Below are 14,640 nucleotides of genomic sequence, written 5' to 3'. Positions count from 1 at the left end.
GCAAACTGAGGGGTTTAAAATGGGGCACACACCCAAGGCATGCCACTTATGGGCTCGTAACCCCATTCAAGCCTATGGGGCTTGAATATTTGTGAGTTTTTGTTTTCATGGTGAGGGGGGGAAGAGTCTGGAATGGATCCTTTAAAAATGGAGGGCTGACTGTATTTATAACCTACCCAATATCCAAGGATCCCAGGGCAGTGTTCAGTAAAACAGTTAAACAGTTCAAAAACAACTGAAAGTGGTGTGCTTTTTTAAAAAGCTTTCTGTGTTTTAATTATATATTAAATGTATTTTAAAATGTATTTTAAACTTTTAAACTATGTAGTTTTATAGCACAGAGGTTTAATAGTATTAATATATTTTGTACTAGGACATATTTAGCTAAACTGTTATTTTAAACTTTGTAAGCATTCTTGCATCTCTTGGTGAGAGAAAAGCAGAATATAAATTGAATAAATAATAAATAAATAAATAAATAAAATTAAAATAATTGAAAACAATACTGTAACAGAAATGTCAGGAAACTTAAATTTCTAGGATTGGCAGAGCAATAGGATTGGCAAGAGGATCTAGTAATTGAAAATCCATAAGTTTATTTCCAATTGTCGACAAAGGAAAACAATGAACTCAGTGGAATTCAAGTTCCAAAAGCTGAGACCCCGAACAAGACAAAATGGCTCTTTTTATATTATTGAAGACAAAGAAGCTTCTTCAATACACCTGATAGGCTAATTACAATTTAAACATACAGAATTCTTACAATCAGAACAGAAATACATGCATACATTAAAACTGCATCATCACTCCTTACCCCCTCCTGTAGCCTTCCTCCTAACCTTGCTTCTGAATGTCAACTATGTATCCTTATCTCAGTAGTTTATGTTATGTCTTTTTACTGGTGCCAGCTTCCATCCAGGTCAAGATGCACTCATTATTCCTTTGCTCTAGTTTTCCTAAACTCCAAGCCTTTATTTCAAAAACCATCTCTCTGGCTGACAAAGGTGACTCCATCTTTCTATAGTTTTTTATTTCAACAAGGAATATTTCCACCACATACAAACAGATTAGAAAAATTAAAATAACATCAAACAGCTTGACAAGTTAAAACGAGAGCATGGACTACTGTGGCTAAGTTATCCCTTTCAGGAAAATCTGGTGCTAGACCTTCTGAACCATGGAGTCCACCAGGCCTTTTTTCCACAAAAAAAAGGTGGAATTTTCTTGTAAATAATTCCTGTACAAAAACCAAGGAATTAATCTATTTTGTGAAAAATACTTTGGGGAGGGGGTTCTGTGTGAAAGGCATGTGGATTTTAACACATATGAAAGTTCCCAAATATACAAGTTCCAAGAGTACAAGTACTGCTAGGAAATTCCACAGAAACCCTTATATTGTCAAAGACTAGCAGAAAGTGCCAGCACACATTCTCCTTGCATTCAAGAACAAAATAAACCAGTATTTACATTTTATGTGTAACTGCAAGGCTACATCAAACTTTAATAGAAACGGCACAAATAAAACAGGAAAAAGAAAAACTCTTTCTTCACTGTGAAAAACATGGTACACAGTGACAATATGTAAACAACAATATACTTGGAAAGTAGAAAAGAATGTCATTTACATTCTAAGGTTAAATAGGATGCCATGATAACATTTTGTAAAAAAGAGACATATGTCACCTTAAAAATATGAGAAAAATGCAAGTAATACTGAGCATAATGTTAGCATTCTAATAAAGAAAAAAAAATATTTAAAGAATATTATCAGCAAAACCAAAACTCATGAAAGATGGTACTTAAAGAAATTGTGATATTTGATAAACAGAATGAAAATATTCCACAAATTGGAAAGTAATATTGCTGAATTCATCAGTAACATACCTGTGGTGACAGTAGGACTGGAGGAAGCTATGGAAACTGTGACAAAAGGCTTAGTACTCTCTGTAGGCTTGGAAACAGGGGTGGACTGCAGGGACGTGGCTGTCACAGTAGAGCCTTTTGCAGGGGTGACTCCAGGTGTGCTGATTGAGACTGTTACTCCTGGGGCAGTGGAGACAACTGTGGTGCTCTGGGTCGTGGTGGGTACCGGGGGAGCTGGGGTCGAGCCCGTGGAGGATGCTGGCGGCGTGCTCTTTCCCGGGGTGCTGCCCTCTATGGTTGTGGTGGCGGCCGTCGTGAAACCCGGTGCAGTGGTTCCCGGTTTGCAGTGGCTGTAGTCACAGCATTTATATCTAAGTTGAAAGTTGCGACACATTCCCATCTTTCCTTTTTGTTCGGCATTCCGGCACGACAATCCAACCTGAAGGTTGCAGGTCATTTTCTGACCGAGCTCATCCAGGCTGACATCGGGGAAGTCCTCGGCCCGGCACTGGACGTCCACGGGGTTCTCGCAGACCTTGCCTCCCGCTGCTCGGATTGTCTCCTCGTTCTCCACATCACCGTCCTGTCTATCTGAGCTTGGATAGTGGGTATCGAACCAAGCGGTCCACTGGCATCGGGGCTGGCAGCCGGGTGAGGAAGTGGGCGGGAGAAGGGTGGTGGCCGTGCTTCCAGGTACCCCGGGGGTCTCTGCTCCAGTTGGGATTGACGCCGTAGGCTTGGAAACAGGGGTGGACTGCAGGGACGTGGCTGTCACAGTAGAGCCTTTTCCGGGGGTGACTGCAGGTGTGCTTACCGAGCCTGTTACTCCTGGGGCGGTGGAGACAACTGTGGTGCTCTGGGTCGTGGTGGGTACCGGGGGAGCTGGGGTCGAGCCCGTGGAGGATGCTGGCGGCGTGCTCTTTCCCGGGGTGCTGCCCTCTATGGTTGTGGTGGCGGCCGTCGTGAAACCCGGTGCAGTGGTTCCCGGTTTGCAGTGGCTGTAGTCGCAGCATTGGTATCTAGTCTGTATGTTGGGACATATTTTCATCTTTCCTGACTGTTCTGCATTCAGGCACGTCATTCCATCCTGAAGGTTGCAGGTCACCTTCTTACCAAGCTCCTCCAGACTAAGATGGGGGTGTTCCTCTGACCGGCACTGGATGTCCACAGGGTTTTTGCAGACCTTGCCTCCCGCTGCTCGGATTGTCTCCTCGTTCTCCACATCACCGTCATCTATGTCCGAGCTTGGATAGTAGTTATCGAACCAAGCGGTCCACTGGCATCGGGGCTGGCAGCCGGGTGAGGAAGTGGGCGGGAGAAGGGTGGTGGCCGTGCTTCCGGGTACCCCGGGGGTCTCTGCTCCAGTTGGGATTGAGGCCGTAGGCTTGGAAACGGGGGTGGACTGCAGGGACGTGGCTGTCACAGTAGAGCCTTTTCCGGGGGTGACTGCAGGTGTGCTTACCGAGCCTGTTACTCCTGGGGCGGTGGAGACAACTGTGGTGCTCTGGGTCGTGGTGGGTACCGGGGGAGCTGGGGTCGAGCCCGTGGAGGATGCTGGCGGCGTGCTCTTTCCCGGGGTGCTGCCCTCTATGGTTGTGGTGGCGGCCGTCGTGAAACCCGGTGCAGTGGTTCCCGGTTTGCAGTGGCTGTAGTCGCAGCATTGGTATCTAGTCTGTATGTTGGGACATATTTTCATCTTTCCTGACTGTTCTGCATTCAGGCACGTCATTCCATCCTGAAGGTTGCAGGTCACCTTCTTACCAAGCTCCTCCAGACTAAGATGGGGGTGTTCCTCTGACCGGCACTGGATGTCCACAGGGTTTTTGCAGACCTTGCCTCCCGCTGCTCGGATTGTCTCCTCGTTCTCCACATCACCGTCATCTATGTCCGAGCTTGGATAGTAGTTATCGAACCAAGCGGTCCACTGGCATCGGGGCTGGCAGCCGGGTGAGGAAGTGGGCGGGAGAAGGGTGGTGGCCGTGCTTCCGGGTACCCCGGGGGTCTCTGCTCCAGTTGGGATTGAGGCCGTAGGCTTGGAAACGGGGGTGGACTGCAGGGACGTGGCTGTCACAGTAGAGCCTTTTCCGGGGGTGACTGCAGGTGTGCTTACCGAGCCTGTTACTCCTGGGGCGGTGGAGACAACTGTGGTGCTCTGGGTCGTGGTGGGTACCGGGGGAGCTGGGGTCGAGCCCGTGGAGGATGCTGGCGGCGTGCTCTTTCCCGGGGTGCTGCCCTCTATGGTTGTGGTGGCGGCCGTCGTGAAACCCGGTGCAGTGGTTCCCGGTTTGCAGTGGCTGTAGTCGCAGCATTGGTATCTAGTCTGTATGTTGGGACATATTTTCATCTTTCCTGACTGTTCTGCATTCAGGCACGTCATTCCATCCTGAAGGTTGCAGGTCACCTTCTTACCAAGCTCCTCCAGACTAAGATGGGGGTGTTCCTCTGACCGGCACTGGATGTCCACAGGGTTTTTGCAGACCTTGCCTCCCGCTGCTCGGATTGTCTCCTCGTTCTCCACATCACCGTCATCTATGTCCGAGCTTGGATAGTAGTTATCGAACCAAGCGGTCCACTGGCATCGGGGCTGGCAGCCGGGTGAGGAAGTGGGCGGGAGAAGGGTGGTGGCCGTGCTTCCGGGTACCCCGGGGGTCTCTGCTCCAGTTGGGATTGACGCCGTAGGCTTGGAAACGGGGGTGGACTGCAGGGACGTGGCTGTCACAGTAGAGCCTTTTCCGGGGGTGACTGCAGGTGTGCTTACCGAGCCTGTTACTCCTGGGGCGGTGGAGACAACTGTGGTGCTCTGGGTCGTGGTGGGTACCGGGGGAGCTGGGGTCGAGCCCGTGGAGGATGCTGGCGGCGTGCTCTTTCCCGGGGTGCTGCCCTCTATGGTTGTGGTGGCGGCCGTCGTGAAACCCGGTGCAGTGGTTCCCGGTTTGCAGTGGCTGTAGTCGCAGCATTGGTATCTAGTCTGTATGTTGGGACATATTTTCATCTTTCCTGACTGTTCTGCATTCAGGCACGTCATTCCATCCTGAAGGTTGCAGGTCACCTTCTTACCAAGCTCCTCCAGACTAAGATGGGGGTGTACCTCTGACCGGCACTGGATGTCCACAGGGTTTTTGCAGACATTGCCTCCCGCTGCTCGGATTGTCTCCTCGTTCTCCACATCACCGTCATCTATGTCCGAGCTTGGATAGTGGGTATCGAACCAAGCGGTCCACTGGCATTGGGGCTGGCAGCCGGGTGAGGAAGTGGGCGGGAGAAGGGTGGTGGCCGTGCTTCCAGGTACCCCGGGGGTCTCTGCTCCAGTTGGGATTGACGCCGTAGGCTTGGAAACAGGGGTGGACTGCAGGGACATGGCTGTCACAGTAGAGCCTTTTCCGGGGGTGACTCCAGGTGTGCTTACCGAGCCTGTTACTCCTGGGGCGGTGGAGACAACTGTGGTGCTCTGGGTCGTGGTGGGTACCGGGGGAGCTGGGGTCGAGCCCGTGGAGGATGCTGGCGGCGTGCTCTTTCCCGGGGTGCTGCCCTCTATGGTTGTGGTGGCGGCCGTCGTGAAACCCGGTGCAGTGGTTCCCGGTTTGCAGTGGCTGTAGTCGCAGCATTGGTATCTAGTCTGTATGTTGGGACATATTTTCATCTTTCCTGACTGTTCTGCATTCAGGCACGTCATTCCATCCTGAAGGTTGCAGGTCACCTTCTTACCAAGCTCCTCCAGACTAAGATGGGGGTGTTCCTCTGACCGGCACTGGATGTCCACAGGGTTTTTGCAGACCTTGCCTCCCGCTGCTCGGATTGTCTCCTCGTTCTCCACATCACCGTCATCTATGTCCGAGCTTGGATAGTAGTTATCGAACCAAGCGGTCCACTGGCATCGGGGCTGGCAGCCGGGTGAGGAAGTGGGCGGGAGAAGGGTGGTGGCCGTGCTTCCGGGTACCCCGGGGGTCTCTGCTCCAGTTGGGATTGAGGCCGTAGGCTTGGAAACGGGGGTGGACTGCAGGGACGTGGCTGTCACAGTAGAGCCTTTTCCGGGGGTGACTGCAGGTGTGCTTACCGAGCCTGTTACTCCTGGGGCGGTGGAGACAACTGTGGTGCTCTGGGTCGTGGTGGGTACCGGGGGAGCTGGGGTCGAGCCCGTGGAGGATGCTGGCGGCGTGCTCTTTCCCGGGGTGCTGCCCTCTATGGTTGTGGTGGCGGCCGTCGTGAAACCCGGTGCAGTGGTTCCCGGTTTGCAGTGGCTGTAGTCGCAGCATTGGTATCTAGTCTGTATGTTGGGACATATTTTCATCTTTCCTGACTGTTCTGCATTCAGGCACGTCATTCCATCCTGAAGGTTGCAGGTCACCTTCTTACCAAGCTCCTCCAGACTAAGATGGGGGTGTTCCTCTGACCGGCACTGGATGTCCACAGGGTTTTTGCAGACCTTGCCTCCCGCTGCTCGGATTGTCTCCTCGTTCTCCACATCACCGTCATCTATGTCCGAGCTTGGATAGTAGTTATCGAACCAAGCGGTCCACTGGCATCGGGGCTGGCAGCCGGGTGAGGAAGTGGGCGGGAGAAGGGTGGTGGCCGTGCTTCCGGGTACCCCGGGGGTCTCTGCTCCAGTTGGGATTGACGCCGTAGGCTTGGAAACGGGGGTGGACTGCAGGGACGTGGCTGTCACAGTAGAGCCTTTTCCGGGGGTGACTGCAGGTGTGCTTACCGAGCCTGTTACTCCTGGGGCGGTGGAGACAACTGTGGTGCTCTGGGTCGTGGTGGGTACCGGGGGAGCTGGGGTCGAGCCCGTGGAGGATGCTGGCGGCGTGCTCTTTCCCGGGGTGCTGCCCTCTATGGTTGTGGTGGCGGCCGTCGTGAAACCCGGTGCAGTGGTTCCCGGTTTGCAGTGGCTGTAGTCGCAGCATTGGTATCTAGTCTGTATGTTGGGACATATTTTCATCTTTCCTGACTGTTCTGCATTCAGGCACGTCATTCCATCCTGAAGGTTGCAGGTCACCTTCTTACCAAGCTCCTCCAGACTAAGATGGGGGTGTACCTCTGACCGGCACTGGATGTCCACAGGGTTTTTGCAGACATTGCCTCCCGCTGCTCGGATTGTCTCCTCGTTCTCCACATCACCGTCATCTATGTCCGAGCTTGGATAGTGGGTATCGAACCAAGCGGTCCACTGGCATCGGGGCTGGCAGCCGGGTGAGGAAGTGGGCGGGAGAAGGGTGGTGGCCGTGCTTCCAGGTACCCCGGGGGTCTCTGCTCCAGTTGGGATTGACGCCGTAGGCTTGGAAACAGGGGTGGACTGCAGGGACATGGCTGTCACAGTAGAGCCTTTTCCGGGGGTGACTCCAGGTGTGCTTACCGAGCCTGTTACTCCTGGGGCGGTGGAGACAACTGTGGTGCTCTGGGTCGTGGTGGGTACCGGGGGAGCTGGGGTCGAGCCCGTGGAGGATGCTGGCGGCGTGCTCTTTCCCGGGGTGCTGCCCTCTATGGTTGTGGTGGCGGCCGTCGTGAAACCCGGTGCAGTGGTTCCCGGTTTGCAGTGGCTGTAGTCGCAGCATTGGTATCTAGTCTGTATGTTGGGACATATTTTCATCTTTCCTGACTGTTCTGCATTCAGGCACGTCATTCCATCCTGAAGGTTGCAGGTCACCTTCTTACCAAGCTCCTCCAGACTAAGATGGGGGTGTTCCTCTGACCGGCACTGGATGTCCACAGGGTTTTTGCAGACCTTGCCTCCCGCTGCTCGGATTGTCTCCTCGTTCTCCACATCACCGTCATCTATGTCCGAGCTTGGATAGTAGTTATCGAACCAAGCGGTCCACTGGCATCGGGGCTGGCAGCCGGGTGAGGAAGTGGGCGGGAGAAGGGTGGTGGCCGTGCTTCCGGGTACCCCGGGGGTCTCTGCTCCAGTTGGGATTGACGCCGTAGGCTTGGAAACGGGGGTGGACTGCAGGGACGTGGCTGTCACAGTAGAGCCTTTTCCGGGGGTGACTGCAGGTGTGCTTACCGAGCCTGTTACTCCTGGGGCGGTGGAGACAACTGTGGTGCTCTGGGTCGTGGTGGGTACCGGGGGAGCTGGGGTCGAGCCCGTGGAGGATGCTGGCGGCGTGCTCTTTCCCGGGGTGCTGCCCTCTATGGTTGTGGTGGCGGCCGTCGTGAAACCCGGTGCAGTGGTTCCCGGTTTGCAGTGGCTGTAGTCGCAGCATTGGTATCTAGTCTGTATGTTGGGACATATTTTCATCTTTCCTGACTGTTCTGCATTCAGGCACGCCATTCCATCCTGAAGGTTGCAGGTCACCTTCTTACCAAGCTCCTCCAGACTAAGATGGGGGTGTTCCTCTGACCGGCACTGGATGTCCACAGGGTTTTTGCAGACCTTGCCTCCCGCTGCTCGGATTGTCTCCTCGTTCTCCACATCACCGTCATCTATGTCCGAGCTTGGATAGTAGTTATCGAACCAAGCGGTCCACTGGCATCGGGGCTGGCAGCCGGGTGAGGAAGTGGGCGGGAGAAGGGTGGTGGCCGTGCTTCCGGGTACCCCGGGGGTCTCTGCTCCAGTTGGGATTGACGCCGTAGGCTTGGAAACGGGGGTGGACTGCAGGGACGTGGCTGTCACAGTAGAGCCTTTTCCGGGGGTGACTGCAGGTGTGCTTACCGAGCCTGTTACTCCTGGGGTGGTGGAGACAACTGTGGTGCTCTGGGTCGTGGTGGGTACCGGGGGAGCTGGGGTCGAGCCCGTGGAGGATGCTGGCGGCGTGCTCTTTCCCGGGGTGCTGCCCTCTATGGTTGTGGTGGCGGCTGTCGTGAAACCCGGTGCAGTGGTTCCCGGTTTGCAGTGGCTGTAGTCGCAGCATTGGTATCTAGTCTGTATGTTGGGACATATTTTCATCTTTCCTGACTGTTCTGCATTCAGGCATGTCATTCCATCCTGAAGGTTGCAGGTCACCTTCTTACCAAGCTCCTCCAGACTAAGATGGGGGTGTTCCTCTGACCGGCACTGGATGTCCACAGGGTTTTTGCAGACCTTGCCTCCCGCTGCTCGGATTGTCTCCTCGTTCTCCACATCACCGTCATCTATGTCCGAGCTTGGATAGTGGGTATCGAACCAAGTGGTCCACTGGCATCGGGGCTGGCAGCCGGGTGAGGAAGTGGGCGGGAGAAGGGTGGTGGCCGTGCTTCCAGGTACCCCGGGGGTCTCTGCTCCAGTTGGGATTGACGCCGTAGGCTTGGAAACAGGGGTGGACTGCAGGGACGTGGCTGTCACAGTAGAGCCTTTTCCGGGGGTGACTGCAGGTGTGCTTACCGAGCCTGTTACTCCTGGGGCGGTGGAGACAACTGTGGTGCTCTGGGTCGTGGTGGGTACCGGGGGAGCTGGGGTCGAGCCCGTGGAGGATGCTGGTGGCGTGCTCTTTCCCGGGGTGCTGCCCTCTATGGTTGTGGTGGCGGCCGTTGTGAAACCCGGTGCAGTGGTTCCTGGTTTGCAGTGGCTGTAGTCGCAGCATTGGTATCTAGTCTGTATGTTGGGACATATTTTCATCTTTCCTGACTGTTCTGCATTCAGGCACGTCATTCCATCCTGAAGGTTGCAGGTCACCTTCTTACCAAGCTCCTCCAGACTAAGATGGGGGTGTTCCTCTGACCGGCACTGGATGTCCACAGGGTTTTCGCAGACCTTGCCTCCCGCTGCTCGGATTGTCTCCTCGTTCTCCACATCACCGTCATCTATGTCCGAGCTTGGATAGTAGTTATCGAACCAAGCGGTCCACTGGCATCGGGGCTGGCAGCCGGTTGAGGAAGTGGGCGGGAGAAGGGTGGTGGCCGTGCTTCCGGGTACCCCGGGGGTCTCTGCTCCAGTTGGGATTGACGCCGTAGGCTTGGAAACGGGGGTGGACTGCAGGGACGTGGCTGTCACAGTAGAGCCTTTTCCGGGGGTGACTCCAGGTGTGCTTACCGAGCCTGTTACTCTTGGGGCGGTGGAGACAACTGTGGTGCTCTGGGTCGTGGTGGGTACCGGGGGAGCTGGGGTCGAGCCCGTGGAGGATGCTGGCGGCGTGCTCTTTCCCGGGGTGCTGCCCTCTATGGTTGTGGTGGCGGCCGTCGTGAAACCCGGTGCAGTTGTTCCCGGTTTGCAGTGGCTGTAGTCGCAGCATTGGTATCTAGTCTGTATGTTGGGACATATTTTCATCTTTCCTGACTGTTCTGCATTCAGGCACGTCATTCCATCCTGAAGGTTGCAGGTCACCTTCTTACCAAGCTCCTCCAGACTAAGATGCGGGTGTTCCTCTGACCGGCACTGGATGTCCACAGGGTTTTTGCAGACCTTGCCTCCCGCTGCTCGGATTGTCTCCTCGTTCTCCACATCACCGTCATCTATGTCCGAGCTTGGATAGTAGTTATCAAACCAAGCGGTCCACTGGCATCGGGGCTGGCAGCCGGGTGAGGAAGTGGGCGGGAGAAGGGTGGTGGCCATGCTTCCGGGTACCCCGGGGGTCCCTGCTCCAGTTGGGATTGACGCCGTAGGCTTGGAAACGGGGGTGGACTGCAGGGACGTGGCTGTCACAGTAGAGCCTTTTCCGGGGGTGACTCCAGGTGTGCTTACCGAGCCTGTTACTCCTGGGGCGGTGGAGACAACTGTGGTGCTCTGGGTCGTGGTGGGTACCGGGGGAGCTGGGGTCGAGCCCGTGGAGGATGCTGGCGGCGTGCTCTTTCCCGGGGTGCTGCCCTCTATGGTTGTGGTGGTGGCCGTCGTGAAACCCGGTGCAGTGGTTCCCGGTTTGCAGTGGCTGTAGTCGCAGCATTGGTATCTAGTCTGTATGTTGGGACATATTTTCATCTTTCCTGACTGTTCTGCATTCAGGCACGTCATTCCATCCTGAAGGTTGCAGGTCACCTTCTTACCAAGCTCCTCCAGACTAAGATGGGGGTGTTCCTCTGACCGGCACTGGATGTCCACAGGGTTTTTGCAGACCTTGCCTCCCGCTGCTCGGATTGTCTCCTCGTTCTCCACATCACCGTCATCTATGTACGAGCTTGGATAGTAGTTATCGAACCAAGCGGTCCACTGGCATCGGGGCTGGCAGCCGGGTGAGGAAGTGGGCGGGAGAAGGGTGGTGGCCGTGCTTCCGGGTACCCCGGGGGTCTCTGCTCCAGTTGGGATTGAGGCCGTAGGCTTGGAAACGGGGGTGGACTGCAGGGACGTGGCTGTCACAGTAGAGCCTTTTCCGGGGGTGACTGCAGGTGTGCTTACCGAGCCTGTTACTCCTGGGGCGGTGGAGACAACTGTGGTGCTCTGGGTCGTGGTGGGTACCGGGGGAGCTGGGGTCGAGCCCGTGGAGGATGCTGGCGGCGTGCTCTTTCCCGGGGTGCTGCCCTCTATGGTTGTGGTGGTGGCCGTCGTGAAACCCGGTGCAGTGGTTCCCGGTTTGCAGTGGCTGTAGTCGCAGCATTGGTATCTAGTCTGTATGTTGGGACATATTTTCATCTTTCCTGACTGTTCTGCATTCAGGCACGTCATTCCATCCTGAAGGTTGCAGGTCACCTTCTTACCAAGCTCCTCCAGACTAAGATGGGGGTGTTCCTCTGACCGGCACTGGATGTCCACAGGGTTTTTGCAGACCTTGCCTCCCGCTGCTCGGATTGTCTCCTCGTTCTCCACATCACCGTCATCTATGTACGAGCTTGGATAGTAGTTATCGAACCAAGCGGTCCACTGGCATCGGGGCTGGCAGCCGGGTGAGGAAGTGGGCGGGAGAAGAGTGGTGGCCGTGCTTCCGGGTACCCCGGGGGTCTCTGCTCCAGTTGGGATTGAGGCCGTAGGCTTGGAAACGGGGGTGGACTGCAGGGACGTGGCTGTCACAGTAGAGCCTTTTCCGGGGGTGACTGCAGGTGTGCTTACCGAGCCTGTTACTCCTGGGGCGGTGGAGACAACTGTGGTGCTCTGGGTCGTGGTGGGTACCGGGGGAGCTGGGGTCGAGCCCGTGGAGGATGCTGGCGGCGTGCTCTTTCCCGGGGTGCTGCCCTCTATGGTTGTGGTGGTGGCCGTCGTGAAACCCGGTGCAGTGGTTCCCGGTTTGCAGTGGCTGTAGTCGCAGCATTGGTATCTAGTCTGTATGTTGGGACATATTTTCATCTTTCCTGACTGTTCTGCATTCAGGCACGTCATTCCATCCTGAAGGTTGCAGGTCACCTTCTTACCAAGCTCCTCCAGACTAAGATGGGGGTGTTCCTCTGACCGGCACTGGATGTCCACAGGGTTTTTGCAGACCTTGCCTCCCGCTGCTCGGATTGTCTCCTCGTTCTCCACATCACCGTCATCTATGTACGAGCTTGGATAGTAGTTATCGAACCAAGCGGTCCACTGGCATCGGGGCTGGCAGCCGGGTGAGGAAGTGGGCGGGAGAAGGGTGGTGGCCGTGCTTCCGGGTACCCCGGGGGTCTCTGCTCCAGTTGGGATTGAGGCCGTAGGCTTGGAAACGGGGGTGGACTGCAGGGACGTGGCTGTCACAGTAGAGCCTTTTCCGGGGGTGACTGCAGGTGTGCTTACCGAGCCTGTTACTCCTGGGGCGGTGGAGACAACTGTGGTGCTCTGGGTCGTGGTGGGTACCGGGGGAGCTGGGGTCGAGCCCGTGGAGGATGCTGGCGGCGTGCTCTTTCCCGGGGTGCTGCCCTCTATGGTTGTGGTGGCGGCCGTCGTGAAACCCGGTGCAGTGGTTCCCGGTTTGCAGTGGCTGTAGTCGCAGCATTGGTATCTAGTCTGTATGTTGGGACATATTTTCATCTTTCCTGACTGTTCTGCATTCAGGCACGCCATTCCATCCTGAAGGTTGCAGGTCACCTTCTTACCAAGCTCCTCCAGACTAAGATGGGGGTGTTCCTCTGACCGGCACTGGATGTCCACAGGGTTTTCGCAGACCTTGCCTCCCGCTGCTCGGATTGTCTCCTCGTTCTCCACATCACCGTCATCTATGTCCGAGCTTGGATAGTAGTTATCGAACCAAGCGGTCCACTGGCATCGGGGCTGGCAGCCGGGTGAGGAAGTGGGCGGCAGAAGGGTGGTGGCCGTGCTTCCGGGAACCCCGGGGGTCTCTGCTTTTGTGGACCCTGTTGAGGATGCTGGCAGCGTTGTTTTAGATATAGCTGTTGTTTCTGCAGCTGTTGATGTTATAGGTAAGGATGTTGGTATACCACATGGTGTATATTCACAGCATAAGAACCTGGTTTCATAATTTTGGCATATTGGTGGAACCTGGTCTTTGTTATTACAGATCAAACCACCAGTTTTGGTGCAAGTTATCTTTTGATTTAATGACTCCAGTTTTTCATTGGGGAATCTTTGTGCCCTGCACTCCACTTGATCTGGAATTTTACAAAGATTGTGTCCTCTGGCTCTTATGTTTTCTGGTGTTTCATAATCACCATTGTTTGTTCCAAATCTTGGGTAGCTCACATCATACCAATCTGTCCATTCACATACTCTGTGCACACATGACGTTGTTGTTGGTGTAGTTCCTCCTGTCAAAAAGATGTAATTATTTCAGTCTGCCTTTGCTAGTTTGTTTTCCAAGAATCATAAAGTCATAAAATTGCAAGAGACCATAAGGACCATTCAGTCAAATCCTATGCCATGTAGGAATACACAATGAAAGCACTCCTGGCAGATGGCTGTTTAAAAACCTCTAAGGAAGCAGACTCCACCACACTCCAAGGTAGTGTGTTCCAGTTTCAAATAGCTCTCACTGTCAGAAACGTCTTCCTCATGTTTAGGTGGAATCTGTTTTCCTGTAGTTTGAATCCATTGCTCTAAGTCCTAATGTCTGGAGATGCCAAAATCAAGCTTGCTTCATCCTTAATATGATGTCCCTTTAAATATTTAAATCAAGCTATCATATCACTCCTTAGCCTTTTCTTCTCCAGGCTAATCATACCCAGCTCCCTAAGTCACCCCTCATAAGGCATGGTTTCCAGTGCCTACTTTGGTTACCCTCCTATGGACATGGTCCAGCCCTTCAATGTCTGGTTTGATTTGTGGTGTCCAGAACTGGACACAGTATTTTAGGTGAAGCCCGACCAAAGCAGAACAGAGTGGTATTATTACTTTCCTCAGTCTAGACACTATACTTCTATTGATGCAGGCTAGAATTGCATAAGCTTTTTTAGCTACCACATCACACTGTTGACTGAATTTCAATTTGTAGTCTACTAGGTCTTCTTGATTCCTTTCACATGTAATGTTGACAAGCCATGGGTCTCCTATCCTATAGCTGTCCACTTCATTTTTGTTGCCTAAGTATAGTACCTTACATTTCTCCCTGCTGAAATTCATTTTATTGGTTCTGGCCCAGCTTTCTAATCTATTAAGATCATTTTGAATTTTAATACTGTCCTCTGGTGTATTAACTCATCCTCCTGATTCAGTGTCATCTGCAAATTTGATAAACATGCCTTCCATTCCTTAATCAAGTCACTGATAAGTTGAAAGGTTTGGTAGTTTTCTTTCCTGGTATTTCAAAACAAAATTGTTTACTTGATTTTAAAAAATAAAATAGTATTCTGGCACAGTATATGTTATGTTTTGGAGAACAGTATCAAAAAAACACCCAATCTATGTCTTCAGATATTTGGCTGCTAAATTCCTTAGTTTGTGTAAATGAAATCATGGTGTAATTCTAAGTGTTCAACTTCCAAGGTTAGGATCCTACCTTGGTTTCTCCAAGAGACTTTGGCCCAGTACAGACTGGCACCATGTGCTGGCCTGGAGCCAAAATTAGGGCTTGGGAGAGCAGAGCA

The 14,640-nt window shown here is 53.6% G+C and overlaps 1 protein-coding gene across 1 annotated transcript in view; it reads right to left on the bottom strand.

The window, feature by feature from the left end:
* The window catches only part of LOC149314355 (mucin-5B-like), an 80,569-nt gene that overhangs the window by 26,839 nt on the left and 39,090 nt on the right, over positions 1 to 14,640 (bottom strand). Inside the window, exon 31 of the mRNA XM_089523095.1 lies at positions 1,885 to 13,365. Coding sequence (XP_089379221.1) covers positions 1,885 to 13,365 — 11,481 coding nt within the window. The remainder of the gene's footprint in view (positions 1 to 1,884; positions 13,366 to 14,640) is intronic.

This window comes from Sceloporus occidentalis, unplaced genomic scaffold, assembly GCF_023333645.1.
Source record: "Sceloporus occidentalis isolate IW3139 unplaced genomic scaffold, rSceOcc1.0.p SCAF_4, whole genome shotgun sequence".
NCBI classification, from domain to species: Eukaryota; Metazoa; Chordata; class Lepidosauria; order Squamata; family Phrynosomatidae; genus Sceloporus; species Sceloporus occidentalis.
Note: the sequence above shows the minus strand (reverse complement) of the source record. Positions and strands in the feature narration are given on the sequence as shown.